Raw genomic sequence first — 24,732 nt, forward strand, 5'->3', positions numbered from 1 at the left:
AGAAGCCTGTAAATCTTTAATAATGTCATTTACACTGCCTACAAAATAATTATTAATCAGATCAGGATGTTTTAAATTTAAAGGTAGACAAGATTTTTTAATTGGTTTTAAGTTCAAAGTTTTCAAGTTATTCCACATCTGTTTGGTATTGCCCGTAGCAGCAATAGAACCAAAATAAGCTCGCTTTTCATTTCTTATAGCTGCAGTAGTAAGATTACGAAGGGTCTTATAATATTCCCAATGAGCCGGCCTGCCCGTATGTCTAAACCTGGTTTTAGCTTCATTTCTCAACTTAATCATTAATCTAATATTATCAGTCATCCAGGGTGCGGGAGGCTTGGTAAATCGACATTACTTTATTGGAGCGTGAATATCAAATAAATCAATTAAGGCTTGTGTAAAGAATGAGACCTTGTCGTTAATATCAGTTAGATAAAATATAAAATTGAATGGAACTGATTGTAAATCATGCAGAAAAGATACACTATCAATACGCCTTAATAGTCGTAGAGACTTAAACACTGGAGATTGTCTACCTACATTCACACCAACATCGCAAAATACCATATCATGATCAGACAAATTGCACGGGAGCACTCCACTGCGTAGAACCAGAGTCTTTTCGAACGTTATCAACAAGTCTATCAGAGAAGCCGTTCCAAAAGTAATTCTTGTAGGTACATCAATCAATTGTTGACCTCCAAGGGAATTTAGCAAATTCAACAGATACTCACTATCGCAATTATCCATATTGATTAAATTAACATTAAAATCACCGCAACATATAATTCGATCAGTAAAGCTCAGACAACTTACAACCGAATTCTCAAATTCATCCAGAAATCCTCTGTAATAAACAGCGGGAGGCTTATACACACATCCAACACACAGACACTCGCAACCAAAACGGACTTTTATCCACAACTGCTCAATCTCGAAAGAAGACGGAATAATGGAGAACTCCAAAAAATCACGTAAAACAAAACAAAGAGTCTTTAGAAAATTGCACGCCATACCGTATAGAGAAAGAGTATAAGAAAAAACAGTTAAAGCCAATGAATGAACAATTCAAAAAGTAAACAAAACAAACAAAAAAAAAAAACAAAAATCAATCAAATAAGTAAACGAAAAGAAATTTTAAAAAAATAGAAAATAAAGAGTAACAGCAATAGTAATGAAAAAAAAATATATACAGGGTGATTCATAAGTAATGGGCCAAATTGTAAATGTACGTTCAGGAGGCCAAAATAATAATATTTTCATTAACAATAATGGGTCTTAGTCTGCTCCTTACTGAGATACAGGATGTTAAAGCGAAAAAAATAAAATAGATTTTTGTTAATAGATCAGCTACTTTTCTACATAATGACTCATAGTTGACTTATAGTTTTTGTAAGGGTAAACAATAATGTGTGAGAGGATTTGAGTTAACTCGTAGATGTCGTCACATGCGCCATATGAATTATGAAACGTCAATGAGCTTTTACGTTTAATGAATAGTTTAAAACATTTTATTGTTAAGTAAACTGATTCATTCTTGTCCTAACATAAATCAAAATGCCGAGACATAATCACTTTTCAAACGAAGAAATGAGAGACATGTTATGCGTTTACGCACAAGAACGTTTTTCTGGGCAAGCAGCATCCAGAAAATATCGTGAAATGTACCCTTACAGAAGGCAACCAAACCGGAAGATATTTCAAAATATTTATAATCGATTGGGTGAAACAGATTCATTTCGTCCAAAATATCATACAGGACGTCCTAAGATTATCACTCCGCAGCAAGAAGATGAAATTCTGAAATAAGCACTCGTCGATTGTCTGCAGCAACTGGAATAAGCCAACCATCCGTGACTAGAATTTTACACAAGGAAAATTTATATCCCTATCATTTTATACCTGTGCAAAATTTACTTCCAACAGATTATCGAATCAGAGTTCAATTTTGTCAGTGGCTAAAAGGAAAATTGAATAATAATCCAACATTCCTAAATAACATTCTTTTCACGGATGAAGCAACCTTTACCAGACGCGGAGTTTTTAATTGGCGAAATAGTCATGCCTGGGAAACCGAAAACCCTCGTTTAAAAAAAGATAGACATTTCCAGCACGAGTTTAAAATAAATGTGTGGTGCGGTGTAATAGGCAATACATTACTGGGCCCAGTTGAATTACCTCCTAATTTAAATGGAGCTCTTGGGAGATCTTCCATTACAACTAAGAAGAAATATGTGGTTCATGCAAGACGGTGCTCCTCCACATTTTTCACGTGCTGTGCGCGAACATCTGAATGAAACATTCCCTCACCGTTGGATTGGACGTGGTAGTGAATTTCAGTGGCCACCTCGCAGTCCCGATTTTAATCCACTTGATTTTTATGTGAACCTACTATAAATACACGAGACGAGTTATGGAATTCAATACGAAATAATCCTGCTACATTTTTTAAAGTCAGACAATCCTTAACCAAACGGTTAAATGCGTGTATAAATGCTGGTGGTGGTCATGTTGAAAACCTTTTGCAGTAGCTCATAATTAAGCTTAAATTTAATTTAACTTCGCACAACATTAACATGTAGGTTTTGATAACAGTTGTCGTAAGTGGTCTTAGTTCAAGTCTGTTCTAATGTTGTATTTCGTTTTATTAACTGGCGTACAATAAATTCAGTTTAATATTGTTATCAATTATCAATTACGGTTAGGTAAATGTCAACATTCCATGCCATGCTTGTGTCTTAACAGATTAATGCTACGTCGACCACCGTGAAATGTAGTGTAGTGAATTAGTAAAATTCAAATATCTCGAAAATCGTTAATATTTTCAAGATCAAACAAGTATAGCTTTTTTCTACAGAAATGATGGGGCTATCCAAATTAAACAAGTATGTTGTAAAATAATGAGCGATAAAAAATTTGTAGCTGATTTTATCTAATTCATATGGCGCATGTGGCGACATCTACGAGTTAACTCAAATCCTCTCACACATTATTGTTTACCTTATTTATTTATGTTTATGTTATTATTTATGTTTACATTATGTAGAAAAGTAGCTGATCTATTAACAAAAATCTATTTTATTTTTTTCGCTTTAACATCCTGTATCTCAGTAAGGAGCAGACTAAGACCCATTATTGTTAATGAAAATATTATTATTTTGGCCTCCTGAACGTACATTTACAATTTGGCCCATTACTTATGAATCACCCTGTATATCCAAAAGAAATGAGATAATGCATGTGTTACATGTTTGTGGCTAAAAATTAAATAAATTCATAACAAACAATAATTACAGTTTGCTACATAGTGCACCTATTTCTTTTACCACATTTATCCTTATAAAAAAGCGTTCCGTCGATCGACCAAACATTCAACTTTCCATACTTATCTTTGAGGGCTTTCATACGAATTAATCGGTCGCGGGTAACTTCAGTCCTTTCTTTCCACGTAGCACCTCCCTCTTACTTCCGTATCCCAAAAACTTAATTAAAATAGGACGCGCTCTTCCCTGTTTCTTGGTAGAGGAATCATTTTCCGTCTCGCTTGACAAAATAGTTTTTTTACCAGTTCGATGACACCTATCAATATCAGCTGGTGTTATGTTGATAGCCATGTGTTTAAAGAAAATATCCGTCACAAGAGAGACAACATCTTCTTTGTCGTTCTCTTCGACTCCGAAGAGACGTACATTATTCCTGCGATAGTATTGCTCCAACTCGTCAACTTTTTTGGCACATTCCATCCTTATCTCACCATTCTCCTTTCTCAAATCAACCACTTCCGCATTTAAAACCTTAATTTTTTCTTCATACTTATTGATAACAATTTGCAATTGTTTTTCCACCATGGTCGTAATTGCGAGAGTAATCTGTTCTAAGATTTCCCTCTTTTGAAATGCCTTGACAATAATTTCTTCTATCTCCGTTGTTTGTGATCGCGATAAAACCATGATGTGGTAGATTTATAAATTTAAGATTAAATAATTTGAGAATAAAAGAAAGGGAGCCAATCTGAAGCACTGCACTATCACACAGAGAATAGTAGGCGGTATCACTTGTGTAGTGGGAACTTTTGATAAGACACAACTTGTTTTAATTTAATAAACGATCAGAGCCACAACATGCGTGTATGTCGTTGAAGTTAGCAACGGATTCAGAAACGAAATTCACATTTTTACAGCGGACCAAACAAATAGTGTACTCTATCTATAATTTCGTATTTATTAGTGATAACAACCAAAAAAACATCAAAATTAGCATTAAAGAGAGTAAAATAGATAACCCCTCTAAAACTTTCAATTAAAATTCATTATTATTAAATAAAAATCACCCTTTCATTATGTGAAAAACTCCAATTTGCATTGAAAAAGCTTGATGATCCATTAAGTCAACCCCAAATATCAAAATCACTATTTCGAATAACATATCTAAGCACCACCCGGAAATTCAGGGGATAAGGGGTCGAAATCACCCCCGAAATACGTAAAAAATTCATAACTTTCTTAAAAAATTTTGTGACACCACCAAACTCAGTCCAAAGATCGAAAATAAGGTTTCGAATAACATATCCGTGAGATTCGCGGAAATTCAGGGGATAAGGGGTCGAAATCACCCCCGAAATACGTAAAAAATTCATAACTTTCTTGAAAAATTTTGTGACACCACCAAACTCAGTCCAAAGATCGAAAATAAGGTTTCGAATAACATATCCGCAAGATTCGCGGAAATTCAGGGGATAAGGGGTCGAAATCACCCCCGAAATACGTAAAAAATTCATAACTTTCTTGAAAAATTTTGTGACACCACCAAACTCAGTCCAAAGATCGAAAATAAGGTTTCGAATAACATATCCGCGAGATTCGCGGAAATTCAGGGGATAAGGGGTCGAAATCACCCCCGAAATACGTAAAAAATTTATAACTTTCTTGAAAAATTTTGTGACACCACCAAACTCAGCCCAGAGATCGAATTCCAATAACATATATTATCTATGAGACGCGCGGAAATTATGTTGATAAAGGGTGTATAATAATAATTGTATATATAAATAATTATTGTACTTAAAACTGAATTTGGTCTAATGTGTAGTGATCTGGATAAACATGATCCCTATCCGTAATATCATAAAGCGTTTTATATTGCTCAAAGAAGCTTGCTTCATCGTTCATTCCGTAATATTTACGTATAATTTTTAAATTCAGAAATCCCAGAAGAACATATTTCACAAATGTCTTGTCTGGTATATTGGTTGTTGACATTATCTTTCTACATATATAGACTGCCGCACTAAATGATATAAACGGAGTTGACATATCCCATTTCAAATGGTACTCTGGTTTATTAACAGAGCGGTACCGCTCACAAAAATCGTTTGTGTCCCTCGTATTGTATATTTCTTGTAACTCGTTTTTGTAATGAATCACAAAATATTTTAGAGACATATTATCCAACGCAACATTTTTAATTGTACTTGATGTGTTGAATAAACCTGGTTTATAGTGTTGACATAATGGGCAACTATAAACAAAGTTGCGAAGTTTAATGGTATCTATAGAAATTAGATTAGATATGTTCGAGCAACGATCTATATGTAACCATCTGTTACATAAGTTGCAGCCTACATAGTTTTCCTGTGATCCTATACCACATTTAAAACATTTATCATACATAACGTCAGATGACAGTAATAAAACATTTTGTAAAGAAATTCTGAAAAGGTCAGGATTAAAATTACTTTGTAATAATGATGTTGACAAATATTGCAGTGTTTCATTTTTTTGCAAAACCATCATATACCATATAACATAGACTCCACAATTGATTGAATCTTCAGTCTCTTGAGTAGGATATGCTATTGTTGTTAGTTTCCACTTCCTAGCATTTAGTTTGTCTTCGTGTAGGTATAGACGGTCTCTAGTGGAAAATAGTCTTTTAACCTTTTTTACAATTTCCTCGTGTGATATACGATAATATTTACCAGGATTCAAAATACAAATAGAGTTAGTAGTCAAATCTAATATAATTAATATCCAGTGATTGTTGTTACAATTGTGGGGCAACAGAATAAAACGGACTCCTTTAAGTGATTTTGTAAAAGGTAAAAATTTAGACAGATTCTTTATCTGATCTGAAAGCAAAATTTGGACGGATATTGTGTCGATGTAATAAATGTCTTCGCGGTCTTTAAAAAAAGTAAATGCCAGAGAATCTATGCAATAATCTGCAACCCATGAACCCATGGGTTGCAGATTATTGCAACCCATGTTTTCGGTTGATATTAACGTTCTAAAGTCAGAGCTACTTAATGAAATCGTTTGTCCATTATATGAATATTGTCCCAAGATAAAATCAGTTTGGAAAGCTGCGGACATATAAAAATCATGATCAAAGAACAGACCATTTGAAAGGGCTCGTTGATCTGGCTGATCAAGGATACCGTTCAAAGAACAATACTGTATATCTCCCTCATCAACTTGTTCTGGTTGTGGTTGGTTTGACTTTAACCCCCTCTCATAACATTTTTCTGGTTGGGTTGGCTGGGTCCCCCTTATGATCTCCTCTTCAACCTTTTCTGGTTGGACGACTAAATTCATTTCCACTTCATCATCTATTTTGTTATTTTCATCATTTACATTAATTTTGTCCGTTAAGTAAACATTATGAAAATACCGTTTTCGTTTTTTTGATTTTGTCCACGTTTCTTGAGCATCCGGGTTATCAATTTCATGTCGTGCATCTGATTTTGTTGAGGTTATTTTTTTCCTCTTCGGCTTTTTACCAATTTCTAAATCTATAGCTTTTATGTTACTTATAATTCGTGAATTAAGCAGGTTTACAAATCGCCCTACTTTCAAATTGGTTTTGTTTTCTAGTATTTCTTGCTTGACAATTTTAAACCATGTTTCCACAAGTGAATTACTGTAACGATCACTTTCAAGTATGTTGGACTACATTGGAGCGAAAGGCATTACATAATTCAATAAATACGTAAAAAATTCCTCGTGTTTGTAAGGGTTGCGTTCCGTTGCTGAGCTTACACTTTCATCTAACTCTTTTAAAACCTTGTCATAAACTCTAAAAAAACAAATAAAGAAAGGAGAGCTAGTATATTCTCCTCTCACAACTTCTTCATCTATGTCGACGTCCAATTCACATGAAATATCTTGCCTTGTAGATAACAAATGATTGTAGGTTTCATAGTCACTAGACGATAGGTGTGCTATTGCATTTTTGACGTTGTTATTATATGACGATGTTAATAAGAGAAAAGCGACATTTTCAAATCGAATAATTAACTCTTCCAAGGATCTACATTGAACTAATACTGCTATTGCATTAACAATTCCATCCCTTATATTCGGTTTTTTCTTAGTACGAGAAAGTCTGTTGCAAATCATTTTAACGAAATGTCCACAACATAGTTTTAATTTTATTAAACTAAAAAATCGATGGTCGTCCTTATTTGTAACATATTTATAACAAATTTGGAGGTAAGTATATAAAGTGACATCGTTTAACCCTTGACAAATAGCCATCATAAGCGAAAAACTCCAATCTGTTACAACAACGTTAAAGATCGGCCATGTTTTCTTGCATTTCGTACGTATAAAATGTTTAAAATGCAAAATAAAAGCCATTATTGTTGCCGAATCATGATGTGAAGATATTAATTCAGCGATAGGTACCACAATGTCGTTTACTTTCACAACCAACGCATAGTATAGAACCCTGCGACCCCTATCATACACAGTCGGTCTAACGACGGAGCCTGTCGCATCAAAGTACCCTATCATTTTTTTACCTTTCTTAATTAAGGTTTTAATGTTCTCTTTGGAATATAAATACACCAACGTTTTTCCGCTAGGAAATTGAACGTATCTACTGTCATCATCCTGAGTTAGTGACATTAGTAGTATATCTAGTAAAGGATCCGAATGAAAGTCCTGTTCGCCCATTGCCTCCGACCTAGCTTTTTGGTAAACGGAAAGCGAGCGCAAGCCTTGCCAATTACCTTCATAAATTAAATCTCTATCAACCTTTTTTATTTCTTCGCTGCGATAGGTGCTGGGCAAACTAAAAAGCAGTTCTTTCTTTACCTCCGCCCTTTCTCTACCTTTCAGTTGATAAGCATGCTCTTCGTGGTGATTTTCCACGTGAGGACCTTTGTAGCATATTCTTACATCTATCAAATCCTCTAAAATATTGTATATAAATTTAAATTCTCTACAAGATGTATGTTTACAAATTGCATACTCGACTATCTGACAAGCCGTTTGCTGCTTTTTTTTGTTTATACGACTTCCTTTGAAAATTAGAAGACAAGAAATGCCATATAGACTTATTTGCTGTCGCCAATACTGATGTCTAACTTCGGACTTATAGGATATGTCGTGGTTATCTACATAGCGGTTAATTTTAAATGTTTTAAAAAAGTTAAATTTTAACTTATTGATTGGACTCGATATAGTCTGGGGCATTTCTATCTTTTCTTGTGCATGTTGCAATGCTTCATGTACTACTGTGTTTGCATTATCTACCAAGTGGTCATCAACAGCATCAACCTCAAGGGAATCATCGACGTAAGTAGAGGAATTGATGTATTTTTCAATTTCATCAGTATCTTTTTTGGATATACTCTGGGATATTTCTATTTTTTCTCGTGCATGTTGCATTGCTTCATGTACTGCTGTGTTTGCATTATCTATCAAGTGGCCATCAACAGCATTAACAAGGGAATTATCGACGTCAGTAGAGGAATTGATGTACTTTTCAATTTCATCAGCATCTCTTTTGATGTTCATTAGCAACATCTTTCTATTTTTTAAATTATCTTTAATATCAACATATACACAGAGATCTGATAGATGTGATATTTCTGATCGAACAGAGCATTCTCTTAAAACAGTCGTATCAATATTATTTTTACTAAGAAAATTTGCAATCTTCTGTAACCTTAACTGCTTACTTTGTTTAACTGGCCTTCCTGGACCGTCCATATTAATATTATAAAGGTAACGAATTGTCAAAGAAACTTATTTATTGCCTTCTCCTAGCAGGAAGTATTTAAAATAAGGAATGAAAACAAACAAAGATAAACTATTATAATTGTCACTTAAAATGATATAAAAAAAATAAAAGTTTATTTTATTTTTCCTACTGAAGTCACAACGAAAATCTATGCAGCAATATTACAATGAAATAAAACAGTTGCAAAACTCCCAAAGAAAACAGGAAAGTAAAATGAAAAAGAAAATAAATCGAACACTTAAACTAACAATAAAAAGGGAAGAATAAAATGAAAACAAAACAAACCGAAGACTTAAACTAGCAACAAGGTCAGAAAAACAAAGAGCAAAACCAACAAAAATAACAAATTACAGAATTACTATAACGAAACAACCACCAAATTATACCTTCCGAGGAAAAAAATAAAAATAAACCTTATTCAAATGATTATAATGATTATAATAATACAAACTAAAGACGAAATGATTATAAATATACAAACACCTAAACAACCCAAACTTCTGAATGCAAGACAATATTAATTAATATTATTAATTAATAATAATATTAAAAAACAAAGAAAAAACAGCTCAAGAAATATCAAGGAAATCGAACTAGCCCAAAAATAAAACGTTGATCTAGCGAAACAACTTCTACCAGTGATTGCAGTCGACTAAACGTGAATAAACTAAAAAGCAACGAAAAGACATTTTGGCAGTTACGCCACTGCAACGGCCGACCGACGCCTATCGAGTCGCGTCAGCGTCGGTGTCTACGACAACGGACCGTACCGTGGAGGTGTTAAGCCTAGGTCACACGTAACGAGTACAGTGGCAAGACAGTAAAATGACACTAGGCCGAGAGAGTAACGTGGCACTCGGTCCAGTAAATAGAATGGGGTCCGAGTGACTGTCTCGCCCTGGTACTAGGTCGAGCGCTCGGCCGAGCACTCGGTAATATGTTTATACCAACCGACGACTCGGCCGATTACACTGTCTCGCCACTGTACTCGTTACGTGTGACCTAGGCTTTAAGAGTATAAGCGAGACAAAAATACGTGCTTTTACATAAAATTCATTTTCAATTGATGTTTCCCTTGAAGATATGGTTTAGTGATTGTTTGGTTATACTTTCGTCAACTGTTCTCATATTTTTTAAAAACAATTTTTTTTAATTATTATCGTAGTATTTTCGCTGAAAAGAGCAGAAAATTTCCTATAGGGTTCATGTAGTCCCAGACTTATCTCCATATTATATAAGAAAGTTATGAGGCCGTAAATATTTAAATACGGCCTTATACAGGATTTTCGTAGTTTTTGTAGAAAAAAAATTTGGTGGTGTCACAAAATTTTTCAAGAAGAAAGTTATGAATTTTTTACGTATTTCGGGGGTGATTTCGACCCCTTATCCCCTGAATTTCCGCGAATCTCGCGGATATGTTATTCGAAACCTTATTTTCGATCTTTGGACTGAGTTTGGTGGTGTCACAAAATTTGTCAAGAAAGTTATGAATTTTTTACGTATTTCGGGGGTGATTTCAACCCCTTATCCCCTGAATTTCAGCGAATCTCGCGGATATGTTATTCGAAACCTTATTTTCGATCTTTGGACTGAGTTTGGTGGTGTCACAAAATTTGTCAAGAAAGTTATGAATTTTTTACGCATTTCGGGGGTGATTTCGACCCCTTATCCCCTGAATTTCCGGGTGGTGTTTAGATATGTTATTCGAAATAGTGATTTTGATATTTGGGGTTGACTTAATGGATCATCAAGCTTTTTCAATGCAAATTGGAGTTTTTCACATAATGAAAGGGTGATTTTTATTTAATAATAATGAATTTTACTTGAAAGTTTTAGAGGGGTTATCTATTTTACTCTCTTTAATGCTAATTTTGATGTTTTTTTGGTTGTTATCACTAATAAATACGAAATTATAGATAGAGTACACTATTTGTTTGGTCCGCTGTAAAAATGTGAATTTCGTTTCTGAATCCGTTGCTAACTTCAAGGACATATAAAACCATGATGTGGTAGATTTATAAATTTAAGATTAAGAGGATAACCTATTAGCGAAAACAACGAATACCATTTTATTCAGCCATCGTTTAAAATTTTTGTATGTTTGTTACATCAAAATTTCTATTTTTTTATATAGTTTTTAGTGATGCATTTAGTTTTTTCAAAAAATGTCGCGTAACGTTTCTAAAATCACGTTTTAAAAAATTTTTAAAAACGGAATGCATTACCAGGTAGTGAAATATAAAGTAAATCATATTTAAAGAATTCAATTTTTTTATTAAATGCAGCAAATTTAAATAAAATGGGTTTAAAATGTTTAGTCGGTTTTGATTGCTTTCGGAGTATAAATACGGCAACATCGCAAATATTGCTCCGTCCCAAACATTGCCCGAGACATAGTGGAGCTTGGTATTCTCTGCATTCTCGGTAACCGAGACGTCGGCGTAGTGTCTCCCAAGAAAAACAAACCTGAAGCGATTAATATTTTCAGATATATCAAAAAATTTTTATATCACTAATTTATTTAAACATTTAATTTACGTAAAATGCAAAACAATGTTTAAGTGTGGCAATAAATTTTTAATAATGAGAATATGTGCACAATTATCTGATCATTTACTATTAGATTAATTATTAAAATAAATACCAAAGGTATATTTTAAAATAAATAATACAACATAAATAATAAAAAAATATATTAACTCATAAAAAACTAAAAATTTTCTTAATAAACAATTTTTGCATTTTTTCATAAATTTTCTGATATAAGGGTACTAAAATTTGGAGAAAAACAATCTCTATCAAATGAACCTAACAAAAGGGTACATTGTCATTTAAAACAATTCAAGTGTTATTCGTTGCTCATTTGTTTTCTGAAATATAAACAATTGAATGTTGTGTTGCTGTCCTATTATGGCAAATAAAATATTAAACAACTTTTGTATAAAATGTTTTTTTATAAAGTCAACATTTACCGAGATATATACTATATTCCATAAATAATGGGCACCCTGTATAAAAATATATGGTGGTTCTGTAAGTGGTGGCATAATTTCAACCACATATACTGCTAGAGCAAAAATTATGACAACTAGTGTAAACGTTTTTTTGACATATGATAGCTAATCCAATTATCAAAGAACATATGTCCTATTTCAATTATTTACGAAATTATAACACTTTAAAGTTTTCTGCAGCGAATGTATTAATAGTCAGTAAAAACTTGTCATTGTAATATGTCAGTTTGCTGTAAGGTTTAATTATTACATACAAGAAGAAACTCAAAATCTACGCTTATAGCACTGAAGAGTATGCTGATATAATTTTCGTGTATGGTTTTTGCAATTGAAATGCTCGACAATTAGTACTAGAATATCAAGAAAGATTTCCACAGCGTCATTTGCCATATTATTCAGTTTTTAGCAATTCTTTCAGAAGACTTCGAGAAACAGGTAATCCTATTTGACCGCATGTAGTTAATGTAGAGGACGAAGAAACTGTAATTAATGCTGTCATTGATAATCCTTATATCAGCACTAGAAGAATAGCACACAACATACATGTAAGTCAAAATTTTGCATGGCGCGTATTGAACCGCCAAGTCCTTCATCCGTATCGTAAACAGAACGTCCAAGCTCTACAGCCAGGAGATAATCAGCAACAGTTAGCATTTTGTGAATGGTTATTGCAGTAACATGCTCAAAATAATGACTTTATTTCAAATGTTCTCTGGACAGATGAATCATGTTTTACACGAGATGGTATAAATAATTACCATAATGAACATATCTGGGTATTACAAAATCCGCATGCGATTAGACTAAGAAAATTTCAACAACGTTTCAGCATCAACGTTTGGGGTGGAATATTTAACAACAATTTACTAGGTTTGCTTGTACTTGATGGACGTTTGAACGCTGTAAATTACAGATTTTTTTTCAACAATACACTTTTTGATTTACTTGAAGATATACCTCTTATTATAATTCAAAATATCTGGTACTAGCACAATGATGCCCACCTCATCACGGAAGAGTAGTTGCGAGTGGTTAAATCAATATTTTCCAAACAAGTGGATTGGTAATAATGGTCCATTTGCTTGGCCACTTAGATCCCCCGATCTTAATCCATTGGATTTCTACTTATGGGGTCATAAGAAACAAATTGCGTATGAAGTGGAAATTAACACACGAGAACAGTTATTAAACAGAATACAAATGGCTGCTACTGAAACAAGAAATCAACCAGACATTTTAATTCGGCTGAAGAACTCTTTAATTCGTCATTGTGAAGCATGTATTCCTCCTTCAGAAGGAGGCTATTTTGAACAATATTTGTAATATTTATGTGTTTTAAAAAAATGTAGCAGTTAATTATGATATAAAAATGAAAACTTTAAAGTGTTATAATTTCGTAAATAATTAAAATAGGACATATGTTCATTAACATTTTTTTTTTGTAATTGGATTAGCTATCATATGACAAAGTTTGATGGTGAGCTGATAAATCACCCTGTATAAATCAATAAATGCCTAAGGTTTAGATTACCTTCAATAATTTCCGTGATTTGTCATATACAGATAAAATTTGGTATACTGTGAAATTTTATAATGAGGAATCTGATAAGATCGGCATCCACCAACATCCCTTTTCGAGAAAATATATAATTTTAACTAACAATCGATAATAATGAAATACTAGTAATAACAGCTATGTTCCAAAAAGCGGCACCGACTCGTATTCAAATGCATTCAACTAAGAATAAAATCAACGTCGCTGATTGTCGGGGAATTACCCGACAATCGGACAGTCCTAGTCGCCATCGGCCTGGCGCGCCAGCCCGATCGAGTACACATGGAGCGGTGTTGCCGCATTAGGCGTGTTCACGAGCGAATCTCGTTTCGAATTTTTCGCCAGCTAGGTAGGCCTCTTAAATAATTTGAGAATAAAAGAAAGGGAGCCAATCTGAAGCACTGCACTATCACACAGAGGATAGTAGGCGGTATCACTTGTGTAGTGGGAACTTTTGATAAGACACAACTTGTTTTAATTTAATAAACGATCAGAGCCACAACATGCGTGTTATCTACTCGATCGCCATCTTCATACATAATGAACCTTGATAACTTTTAGCGGCTGTATTTAGTCCTCTTCTACATTCTCTACTATAAATAAGTAAGTTTAATACTATGTTACACTATATTAATATTAAATATCCATCATTTTTTAAGTTGCCGTAAACAAGATGAGTTACAATGAACCATTATCCAATTATTCAGCAGTCCAATACTTGAAGAATCACTGCGATTCAGATTCAGATAACTCTTATAGCGGAGAAAGTGAATTAAATGAAGAATATGAGCGTCTTTTACCACCACCAATTCCTAACCAACAAATTAAAAGAAATTCAATTCGTATACGTGAATATCGAGAAGTGAAATTACCATCCAAAAAAACGAAAAAGAAAGTTAACAATCAGAAGATCAAACTACAAAAACCAAGTACGAAATCGTCAAGTATTAATGAGATAACTCCAAGATATCAACAGACAAAATCTCATTATGTACCGACATATTCATATTTACATTATGATCAAGATCTTTATTACACTTGGCTACTACAAGATCAAGAAATAAGATATACCCCTATTAATGTAGGAGAAAATAAGAAGAAAATTAAATCGTACATGGATAAAAAGAACGTTGTGAATTGTATAGGAGTTGATTTATTAAGTGGGTATTGTTTGAATCACTTCCACGTTCCTAAAAAGGATAAATCGGTCATAATGAAAAGATCTTTTTATATAAATCTGTGCTGTTTGCTGATTAATAACGTTTTAGGTGACTATTTTTATTCAAAAACTATTTAAATCATTAATTTTTTAATAATTTAATAAATAAATCAAATTGATAGTTTGAATAAGAGATGGCGTTTTGTTTTAATTTGAATAACCCGCAACAGATGGCGCTCAAACTAAATCTAAACGTAGTATTGATTTTAAACGCGCTTCCTCTTCGAAGGGGTTAATAATAATTAAGTTGTAAATCATGGAAGAAGCGGTGGTTAATCTTGAAAAGCAGGTATAGTTCGAATAATATTTCGATTTATATTTATTAATTTTCCATATGAAAAAGATGCAAAAAACCGATGAGAAGTTAGATGATTTGGCGACCCAAGTAGGTGACATAACCTCGGATTTGCTCTCGGAAGAAGATAAAGAAATCGAAGTTTATACTTTATTGAAGTCGGTAAACGAGGTGAAATCGAATTATCAGAGTTTACACAGAGATATTCAAGAGGTGCAAGGATTGCAAAGGGAGTTAAGCGGCCAACTTCACGCGCAATTGAAGCTGATGCAGAAAAAGTGTAGCCAACTGAAGGAGAAAATATCAGTAGTAAAAGTGCCTCCTAGTAATAGTAAAAGTTGTTGCGAGGGTTCGAATTCGACGCGATTTTTGATATCGCCCGACACGACAGGCTCAAAATACGAGTGAAAAGCTCGAAAAAGAATTTTTTTGTTACATTTCGCTGATTGAATTAATGCTGTTGCTATTTTAATATTATTGTTGGTATTGTTGGTGTTTTTATTTTTGTTTTGTTTGTATGGCTCGCTTTAGGCGTGACGTTGGCAACAACCAAAATATATCCGGTAAACGTCAGCATAGCGCGCCAAATTTAAATTAAAAAAATTCAACAAAAAAAATGTTTAAAAAAATTATTTTATTTTTAATTGTTTTTGTTATTGCATGAAACGATTATGATTAAGAAAGTTTTGGTTAATGCACTGGTTTTTCAGAACGTACACGAAAAAAACGAGTGGTAAGTAATTTTCTTTTAGCAATAATTAAGGTAATCTAGTCAATTTTAAAAATCTAACGATTTTTTGTCAATAAATAATGTGGGAAGCACAAATATTTAAAGAGATTAAAAATTTTAAAAATTAGTGTTTAGAGCACAAGAAATGAGTAAATTAAAAAGGAAAGACTTTGAAGTAACCTTAAAGACTACGAAATGAAATAATTGTTTTACTTAGAAATGACAGAAAATATATATATTTGACCAATCACAATTAAATGGTTTGTTTTATTTCAATTAACCCAAATTTACCTTCAAATTAATGATTTCTAAATGAATTAAATTTCTGCGAGTAGAATTCAAAAAATTGCTACATCAAAACTAGTTGGAATTAAAAGATAAATTTTGGAGTGCTGATTTTGGATTAAATTTGCTTTAAAATGCTTTTTATTTCAAGTTGATATCTCAATTAGTTTTTGAGATACAAAGTCTTAAAGTTTAACAATATTCTAAAATTATGATGAGACTTATAAAATCGCTCTTTAAAAATGGTTTGGAATTAAAAAATGATTTTAACTGTGCTAAATCTAGATTAAATTTGCTTCAAAATGTACTTTATTTCATCGCGATATCTCAATTAGTTCTTAAGATACGATTTTTTTAAAATCAAGTTAATTAAAATAACCTCTAAACGAATCAATTTTGTGCGATTTGAATTCAAAAAATCGCTACATCCAAACTACTTGGAATTAAAAGATAATTTTTGCAGCCCTAATTTTGGATTAAATTTGCTTTAAAATGCTTTATATTTCAAATTGATATCTCAATTAGTTTTTGAGATACAAAGTCTTAAAGTTTAACAATATTCTAAAATTATGATGAAACTTAAAAAATCGCTCTTTAAAAATGGTTTGGAATGAAAAAATGATTTTAACTGTGCTAAATCTAGATTAAATTTGCTTCAAAATGTACTTTATTTCATCGCGATATCTCAATTAGTTCTTAAGATACGATTTTTTAAAAATCAAGTTAATTAAAATTACCTCTAAATGAATCAATTTTGTGCGATTTGAATTCAAAAAATCGCTACATCCAAACTACTTGGAATTAAAAGATAATTTTTGGAGCGATAATTTTGGATTAAATTTGCTTTAAAATGCTTTATATTTCAAGTTGATATCTCAATTAGTTTTTGAGATACAAAGTCTTAAAGTTTAACAATATTCTAAAATTATGATGAAACTTAAAAAATCGCTCTTTAAAAATGGTTTGGAATGAAAAAATGATTTTAACTGTGCTAAATCTAGATTAAATTTGCTTCAAAATGTACTTTATTTCATCGCGATATCTCAATTAGTTCTTAAGATACGATTTTTTAAAAATCAAGTTAATTAAAATTACCTCTAAATGAATCAATTTTGTGCGATTTGAATTCAAAAAATCGCTACATCCAAACTACTTGGAATTAAAAGATAATTTTTGGAGCGTTAATTTTGAATTAAATTTGTTTTAAAATGCTTTTTATTTCAAGTTGATATCTCAATTAGTTTTTGAGATACAAAGTCTTAAAGTTTAACAATATTCTAAAATTATGATGAAACTTAAAAAATTGTTATTTAAAAATGGTTTGGAATGAAAAAATGATTTTAACTGTGCTAAATCTAGATTAAATTTGCTTCAAAATGTACTTTATTTCATCGCGATATCTCAATTAGTTCTTAAGATACGATTTTTTAAAAATCAAGTTAATTAAAATTACCTCTAAATGAATCAATTTTGTGCGATTTGAATTCAAAAAATCGCTACATCCAAACTACTTGGAATTAAAAGATAATTTTTGGAGCGTTAATTTTGAATTAAATTTGTTTTAAAATGCTTTTTATTTCAAGTTGATATCTCAATTAGTTTTTGAGATACAAAGTCTTAAAGTTTAACAATATTCTAAAATTATGATGAAACTTAAAAAATTGTTATTTAAAAATGGTTTGGAATGAAAAAATGATTTTAACTGTGCTAAATCTAGATTAAATTTGCTTCAAAATGTACTTTATTTCATCGCGATATCTCAATTAGTTCTTAAGATACGACTTTTTAAAAATCAAGTTAATTAAAATAACCTCGAAATGAATCAATTTTGTGCGATTTGAATTCAAAAAATCGCTACATCAAAACTTGTTGGAATTAAAAAATAATCTTTGGAGTGTTAATTTTAGATTAAATTTGCTTTAAAATGCTTTCTATTTCAACTCGATATCTCAATTAGTTTTTGAGATACATACTCTTAAAATTTAACAATATTTTAAAATTACGATGAAACTTAGAAAATCGCTCCTTAAAAATTGTTTGGAATTAAAAAATAATTTTAAATGTGCTAAATCTAGATTAAATTTGCTACAAAATCCTTTTTATTTCATCGCGACATCTCAATTAGTTCTTAAGATACGATTTTTTAAAAATCGACTTAATTGAAATAACCTCTAAATGAATCAATTTTGTGCGATTTGAATTCAAAAAATCGCTACATCAAAACTTGTTGGAATTAAAAGATAATTTTTAGAGTGTTAATTTTAGATTAAATTTGCTTTAAAATGCTTTCTATTTCAACTCGATATCTCAATTAGTTTTTGAGATACATACTCTTAAAGTTTAACAATGTTCTAAAATTATGATGAATTTTAAAAAATCGCTCCTTCAAAATTGTTTGGAATTAAATAATAACTTTAACTGTGCTAAATCTAGATTAAATTTGCTTCAAAATGCTTTATATTTCATCGCGATATCTCAATTAGTTCTTAAGATACGATTTTTTAAAAATCGACTTAATTAAAATAACCTCTAAACGAATCAATTTTGTGCGATTTGAATTCAAAAAATCGCTACATCAAAACTTGTTGGAATTAAAAGATAATCTTTGGAGTGTTAATTTTAGATTAAATTTCTTTTAAAATGCTTTCTATTTCAACTCGATATCTCAATTAGTTTTTGAGATACATACTCTTAAAGTTTAACAATATGCTAATATTATGATGAATTTAAAAAAATCGCTCCTTCAAAATTGTTTGGAATTAAATAATAACTTTAACTGTGCTAAATTTAGATTAAAATTGCATTAAAATGCTTTTTATTTCATCGCGATATCTCAATTAGTTCTTAAGATACGACTTTTTTAAAATCGTCTTTATTAAAATAGCCTCTAAATTAATCACTTTTGTCCGATTTGAATTCAAAAAATCGCTACATCAAAACTACTTGGAATTAAAAGATAATTTTTGGAGCTCTAATTTTGGATTAAATTTGCTTTAAAATGCTTTTTATTTCAAGTTGATATCTCAATTAACTAATTGAGATACATACTCTTAAAATTTAACAATATTCTAAAATTACGATGAAACCTAGAAAATCGCTCTTTAAAAATTGTTTGGAATTAAAAAATGATTTTAAGTGTGCTTAATCTAGATTAAATTTGCTACAAAATGCTTTTTATTTCAACGCGATATCTCAATTAGTTCTTAAGATACGATTTATTAAAAATCGATGATATCAAAATAACCTCTAAAAGAATCAATTTCATGCAATTTGAATTCAAAAAATCGCTACATCAAAACTTGTTGGAATTAAAAGATAATTTTTGGAGTGTTAATTTTAGATTAAATTTGCTTTAAAATGAATTTTATTTTATCGGGATATCTCAATTTGTTCTTGAGATACAATTATTTAATTGCATTTTAATTGATTTAACCTCAATAACGACATGGTTGAATTAAAAAGATTGTATCTCTGGGAATTATGGAAACGAAGTAATTATATTTGGCTCGTTGAAACTAGATTAAATTTGCTTCAAAATGCTTCTTATTTTATTAAGATATCTCAATTAGTTTTTGAGATATAATTGTTTCAAATTTGGTGTTTATGATTTGAACTTCTTAAAAGTGAATTAAAAAAATCATAACAACAAAATTTGATGCTATAAAGAAATAATTTTTTACTCAATAATTATCAATTAAATTTGATTTAAAATAAATTTTATTTCATGGTGATATCTCAATTCGTTCTTGAGATACAATTATTTAATTGCATTTTAATCGATTTAACCTCAATAACGACATGGTTGAATTAAAAAAATCGTATTTCCGGTAATTATGGAAACGAAGGAATTATATTTAGCTCGTTGAAACTAGATTAAATTTGCTTCAAAATGCTTCTTATTTTATTAAGATATCTCAATTAGTTTTTGAGATACGATTGTTTCAAATTTGGTGTTTATAATTTGAACTTGTCAAAAGTGAATTAAACGAATCATAACAACAAAATTTGATGCTATAAAGAAATGGTTTTTTATTCAATAATTATCAATTAAATTTGATTTAAAATGAATTTTATTTCATCGCGATATCTCATTTCGTTTTTGAGATACAATTATTTAATTGCATTTTAATCGATTTAACCTCAATAACGACATGGTTGAATTAAAAAAATCGTATTTCCGGTAATTATGGAAACGAAGGAATTATATTTAGCTCGTTGAAACTAGATTAAATTTGCTTCAAAATGCTTCTTATTTTATTAAGATATCTCAATTAGTTTTTGAGATACGATTGTTTCAAATTAGGTGTTTATAATTTGAACTTGTCAAAAGCGAATTAAAAAAATCATAACAACAAAATTTGATACTATAAAGAAATAATTTTTTACTCAATAATAATCAATTAAATTTGATTTAAAATGAATTTTATTTTATCGCGATATCTCATTTCGTTTTTGAGATACAATTATTTAATTGCATTTTAGTCGATTTAACCTCAATAACGACATGGTTGAATTAAAAAAATCGTATTTCCGGTAATTATGGAAACGAAGGAATTATATTTAGCTCGTTGAAACTAGATTAAATTTGCTTCAAAATGCTTCTTATTTTATTAAGATATCTCAATTAGTTTTTGAGATACGATTGTTTCAAATTAGGTGTTTATAATTTGAACTTGTCAAAAGCGAATTAAAAAAATCATAACAACAAAATTTGATACTATAAAGAAATAATTTTTTACTCAATAATAATCAATTATATTTGTTTTAAAATGAATTTTATTTTATCGCGATATCTCATTTCGTTTTTGAGATACAATTATTTAATTGCATTTTAGTCGATTTAACCTCAATAACGACATGGTTGAATTAAAAAAATTGTATCTCCGGGAATTATGGAAACGAAGTAATTATATTTGGCTTGTTGAAACTAGGTTAAATTTGCTTCAAAATGCTTCTTATTTTATTAAGATATCTCAATTAGTTTTTGAGATATAATTGTTTCAAATTTGGTGTTTATGATTTAAACTTGTCAAAAGTGAATTAAAAAAATCATAACAACAAAATTTGATGCTATAAAGAAATAATTTTTTACTCAATAATTATCAATTAAATTTGATTTAAAATGAATTTTATTTCATCGCGATATCTCATTTCGTTTTTGAGATACAATTATTTAATTGCGTTTTAATCGATTTAACCTCAATTACGACATGGTTGAATTAAAAAAATTGTATCTCCGGGAATTATGGAAACGAAGAAATTATATTTGGCTCGTTGAAATTAGATTAAATTTGCTTCAAAATGCTTCTTATTTTGTTATGATATCTCAATTAGTTTTTGAGATACGATTTTTTTAATTTATAAAGTAGTGTTGAATTTAAAAAATCATAACAATTATGTTTATGGGAATTAAAAAATAATCTTTATTAAATTTCCTTTAAACCCCACTTGATTTTTTTCGATTTTTGAATTACAATAATAATTAATCGATATCCAATTTTTTAAACGTTCCTTGTATCCCGAATTGCTCCAAATTCTTCGCTTTCCCCACCCGTTTTTGCTCGTTGGATTTCACATCTTCATCCGCAATCAACAAATCGATGTGTTCCTTTATATTTTCAACTTGATTTTTGTGTAATTCCTCCAAACTCAACTCATTTCCGCCGTAATCTTTGGGCAAAACCTCTTTAGGCACGAATTTGTACAAACTTTCCATTTTGCTGTGGCAGTACATTTGTTCTTGTAATTCTCTTTTTAAGCACTGCCGAACTAAGTTAACGAATTTCTCAACTATCCCGTTTACGTTGACGACGTGGATTTGTTTTAATCGAACGGGCATCGCTTCTTGCACGAAAATGAAATACTTTTTTAGGCTCATTATGTTCATTTTTAAGACGTGTCCTAATTGTAATCCGGCTCCATCCATGATTAAAACATGGGCTTCTTGCGGCCCTAATTGTTGATTGTAAATAGTCAATGCCATATCGATTACTTTTATGGTGTCGTTGAAGACGAAAGTGTCCGTTTTGCAGTTATGAAGCTTTACGATACAAACCATGTAGTTGTTGGTCGGGATTAATTGCTGAAATGGAGCTGCTATGCTAAAATAATTAATCATTAATAAGAAAAAATTGTTTAATTAATATTTACACCGTGTTTAAGTGGGTTTTAACCGATTCTTGATTGAGATTTCGACCGGAAAAGAATTCGGGGCAATGAGTTTTTAAGGTATAAAAGTTTTCTAAGCACGTTTTTGTCGCTTGGATGTTGTAATAACAACTACTTAAAAAAAGGAGCATTTGGTAATCTAAAAGAGCTCAATAAGAATTAATTAAATTAAAATAAATTAATTAATTACCCGAAATTTTCGGTAAATGTTGCTCCTTAGCCATCCATTCTTGCAAAATTTGAGCATCCCCAGGTTTTAATTTGTCATCTTTTTGATACAAAAAATCGACGTTTCCAACGTTTGCACACAACTTGCACATTTTAATTTTTTTATTTTAAATAAAACCTCGAAATCGGAAATTCGCTTTTAAAGCAAATTTAAAAGTGCAATTTAAAATCGGCAAGGTCACAGTAATCGTTATAAAGCAATTAGTTTTTTAAAAAATGGGGTATTAAAAATATAATTGTTTCCTGTGTCTCTCTTTCTCTCGTGAGAGCAACGAGATCGTGTGTATTAAAAAATCGTAACTGCTTTAATACTAATTGTTAATAATTGATTGAAAACATATTTAAAAATAATAACAACAATAATTGAATTATAGTATATTAGAGAACAATTTTTATACGTTTTAATTAGTGGTTGTAACAACGTCGATTTAAAAAATATTGTATCTCAAGAACTAAATGTGTTTACATTTAATCTAGTTTCAACGAGCCAAATAATAATAATACATTGCTATATTGTTATCAAAACATAAACTCATACAAACACAATCATTGCAAATGAAAATAATAAAAGAAAAAATCATACATGAGAACAATCTTATGGTTCAACTCGTGTTGTTGAACCACCATAGCATAGAAAGATGCGAGACCACCATGCATCTGAGGGAAAAAGTGTTAGAAAGTACTGTGTTAAGGGTAAATTTTGCTACAACTTTTCATCTAAAAGTTTTTCTGCATCATGCTTGGGCGCTTTTTCTTCCATTAACCAATTGTGACACTAGGAATTCTCTTAATTTTCATATTTTCGAATATTTCTCTACATTGATGCATCTAAGAGCAAAAGTGTTAGAAAGTAATGTGTTAAGGGTAAATTTTGTTACAACTTTTGTTTTAAAAGTTTTTTGTATCATGCTCGGAATATCGATTTTTTTTCTATTAGCAACTTGTGAAACTACGAATTCTTCTAATTTTCACATTTTCGAATTTTTCTCGATATTGATGCATTTGAGAGCAAAAGTGTTAGAAAGTAATGTGTTAAGGGTAAAATTTGCTACAACGTTTGATCTAAAACTTTTTCTGCATCATGCTTGGAATACCGCTTTTTCTTCCATTAACCAATTGTGAAACTACGAATTCTCTTAATTTTCACATTTTCGAATATTTCTCTACATTGATGCATCTGAGAGCAAAAGTGTTAGAAAGTAATGTGTTAAGGGTAAAATTTGCTATAACTTTTGTTTTAAAAGTTTTTCTATATCATGCTCGCAATATGGATTTTTTTTCTATTAGCAACTTGTGAAACTACGAATTCTTCTAATTTTCACATTTTCGAATTTTTCTCGATATTGATGCATTTGAGAGCAAAAGTGTTAGAAAGTAATGTGTTAAGGGTAAAATTTGCTACAAGTTTTGTTTTAAAAGTTTTTCTGTATCACACTCGGAATACCGATTTTCTTTCCATTAGCAACTTGTGAAACTACGAATTCTTCTAATTTTCATATTTTCAAATATTTCTCTACATTGATGCATCTGAGAGGAAAAGTGTTAGAGAATAATGTGTTAAGGGTAAAATTTGCTACAAGTTTTGTTTTAAAAGTTTTTTTGTATCATGCTCGGAATATCGATTTTTTTTCTATTAGCAACTTGTGAAACTACGAAATCTTCCAATTTTCATATTTTCCAATTTTTCTCGACATTGATGCATTTGAGAGCAAAAGTGTTAGAAAGTAATGTGTTAAGAGTAAAATTTGCTACAACTTTTGTTTAAAAAGTTTTTCTGTATTATACTCGGAATATCGATTTTTCTTCCATTAGCAACTTCTGAAACAACAAATTCTTCTAATTTTCATATTTTCAAATATTTCTCTACATTGATGCATCTGAGAGGAAAAGTGTTACAGAATAATGTGTTAAGGGTAAAATTTGCTACAACTTTTGTTTTAAAAGCTTTTCTGTATCACACTCGGAATACCGATTTTTTTTCTATTAGCAACTTGTGAAACTACGAAATCTTCCAATTTTCATATTTTCCAATTTTTCTCGACATTGATGCATCTGAGGGAAAAAGCGTTAGAAAGTAATATGTTAAGGGTAAAATTTGCTACAACTTTTGTTTTAAAAGTTTTTCTGTATTATACTCGGAATATCGATTTTTTTTCCATTAGCAACTTCTGAAAGAACGAATTCTTCTAATTTTCATATTTTCAAATATTT

The 24,732-nt window shown here is 30.6% G+C and overlaps 2 protein-coding genes across 2 annotated transcripts; one reads left to right on the forward strand and one right to left on the reverse strand.

Annotated features, from left to right (window-relative positions):
- The first annotated feature begins 13,960 nt into the window (after positions 1–13,960).
- On the forward strand, positions 13,961–16,098 carry LOC111417959 (epidermal growth factor receptor substrate 15-like). The gene is made up of 3 exons (XM_023050392.2): positions 13,961–14,199; positions 14,256–15,104; positions 15,159–16,098. Exons 2-3 carry the CDS (start codon positions 15,072–15,074, stop codon positions 15,516–15,518), a joined length of 393 nt encoding a protein of 130 aa, XP_022906160.2. The 5' UTR covers positions 13,961–14,199; positions 14,256–15,071; the 3' UTR covers positions 15,519–16,098.
- Positions 16,099–21,525: 5,427 nt separating this feature from the next.
- LOC111417946 (alpha-tocopherol transfer protein-like) lies at positions 21,526–22,613 on the reverse strand. The gene is made up of 3 exons (XM_023050378.2): positions 22,484–22,613; positions 22,276–22,432; positions 21,526–22,226 (listed from the first exon to the last, which is right to left on the reverse strand). Exons 1-3 carry the CDS (start codon positions 22,611–22,613, stop codon positions 21,608–21,610), a joined length of 906 nt encoding a protein of 301 aa, XP_022906146.2. The 3' UTR covers positions 21,526–21,607.
- Between the last annotated feature and the right edge of the window lie 2,119 nt (positions 22,614–24,732).

This window comes from Onthophagus taurus, unplaced genomic scaffold (genome assembly GCF_036711975.1).
Source record: "Onthophagus taurus isolate NC unplaced genomic scaffold, IU_Otau_3.0 ScKx7SY_15, whole genome shotgun sequence".
In the NCBI taxonomy this organism is placed as follows: Eukaryota; Metazoa; Arthropoda; class Insecta; order Coleoptera; family Scarabaeidae; genus Onthophagus; species Onthophagus taurus.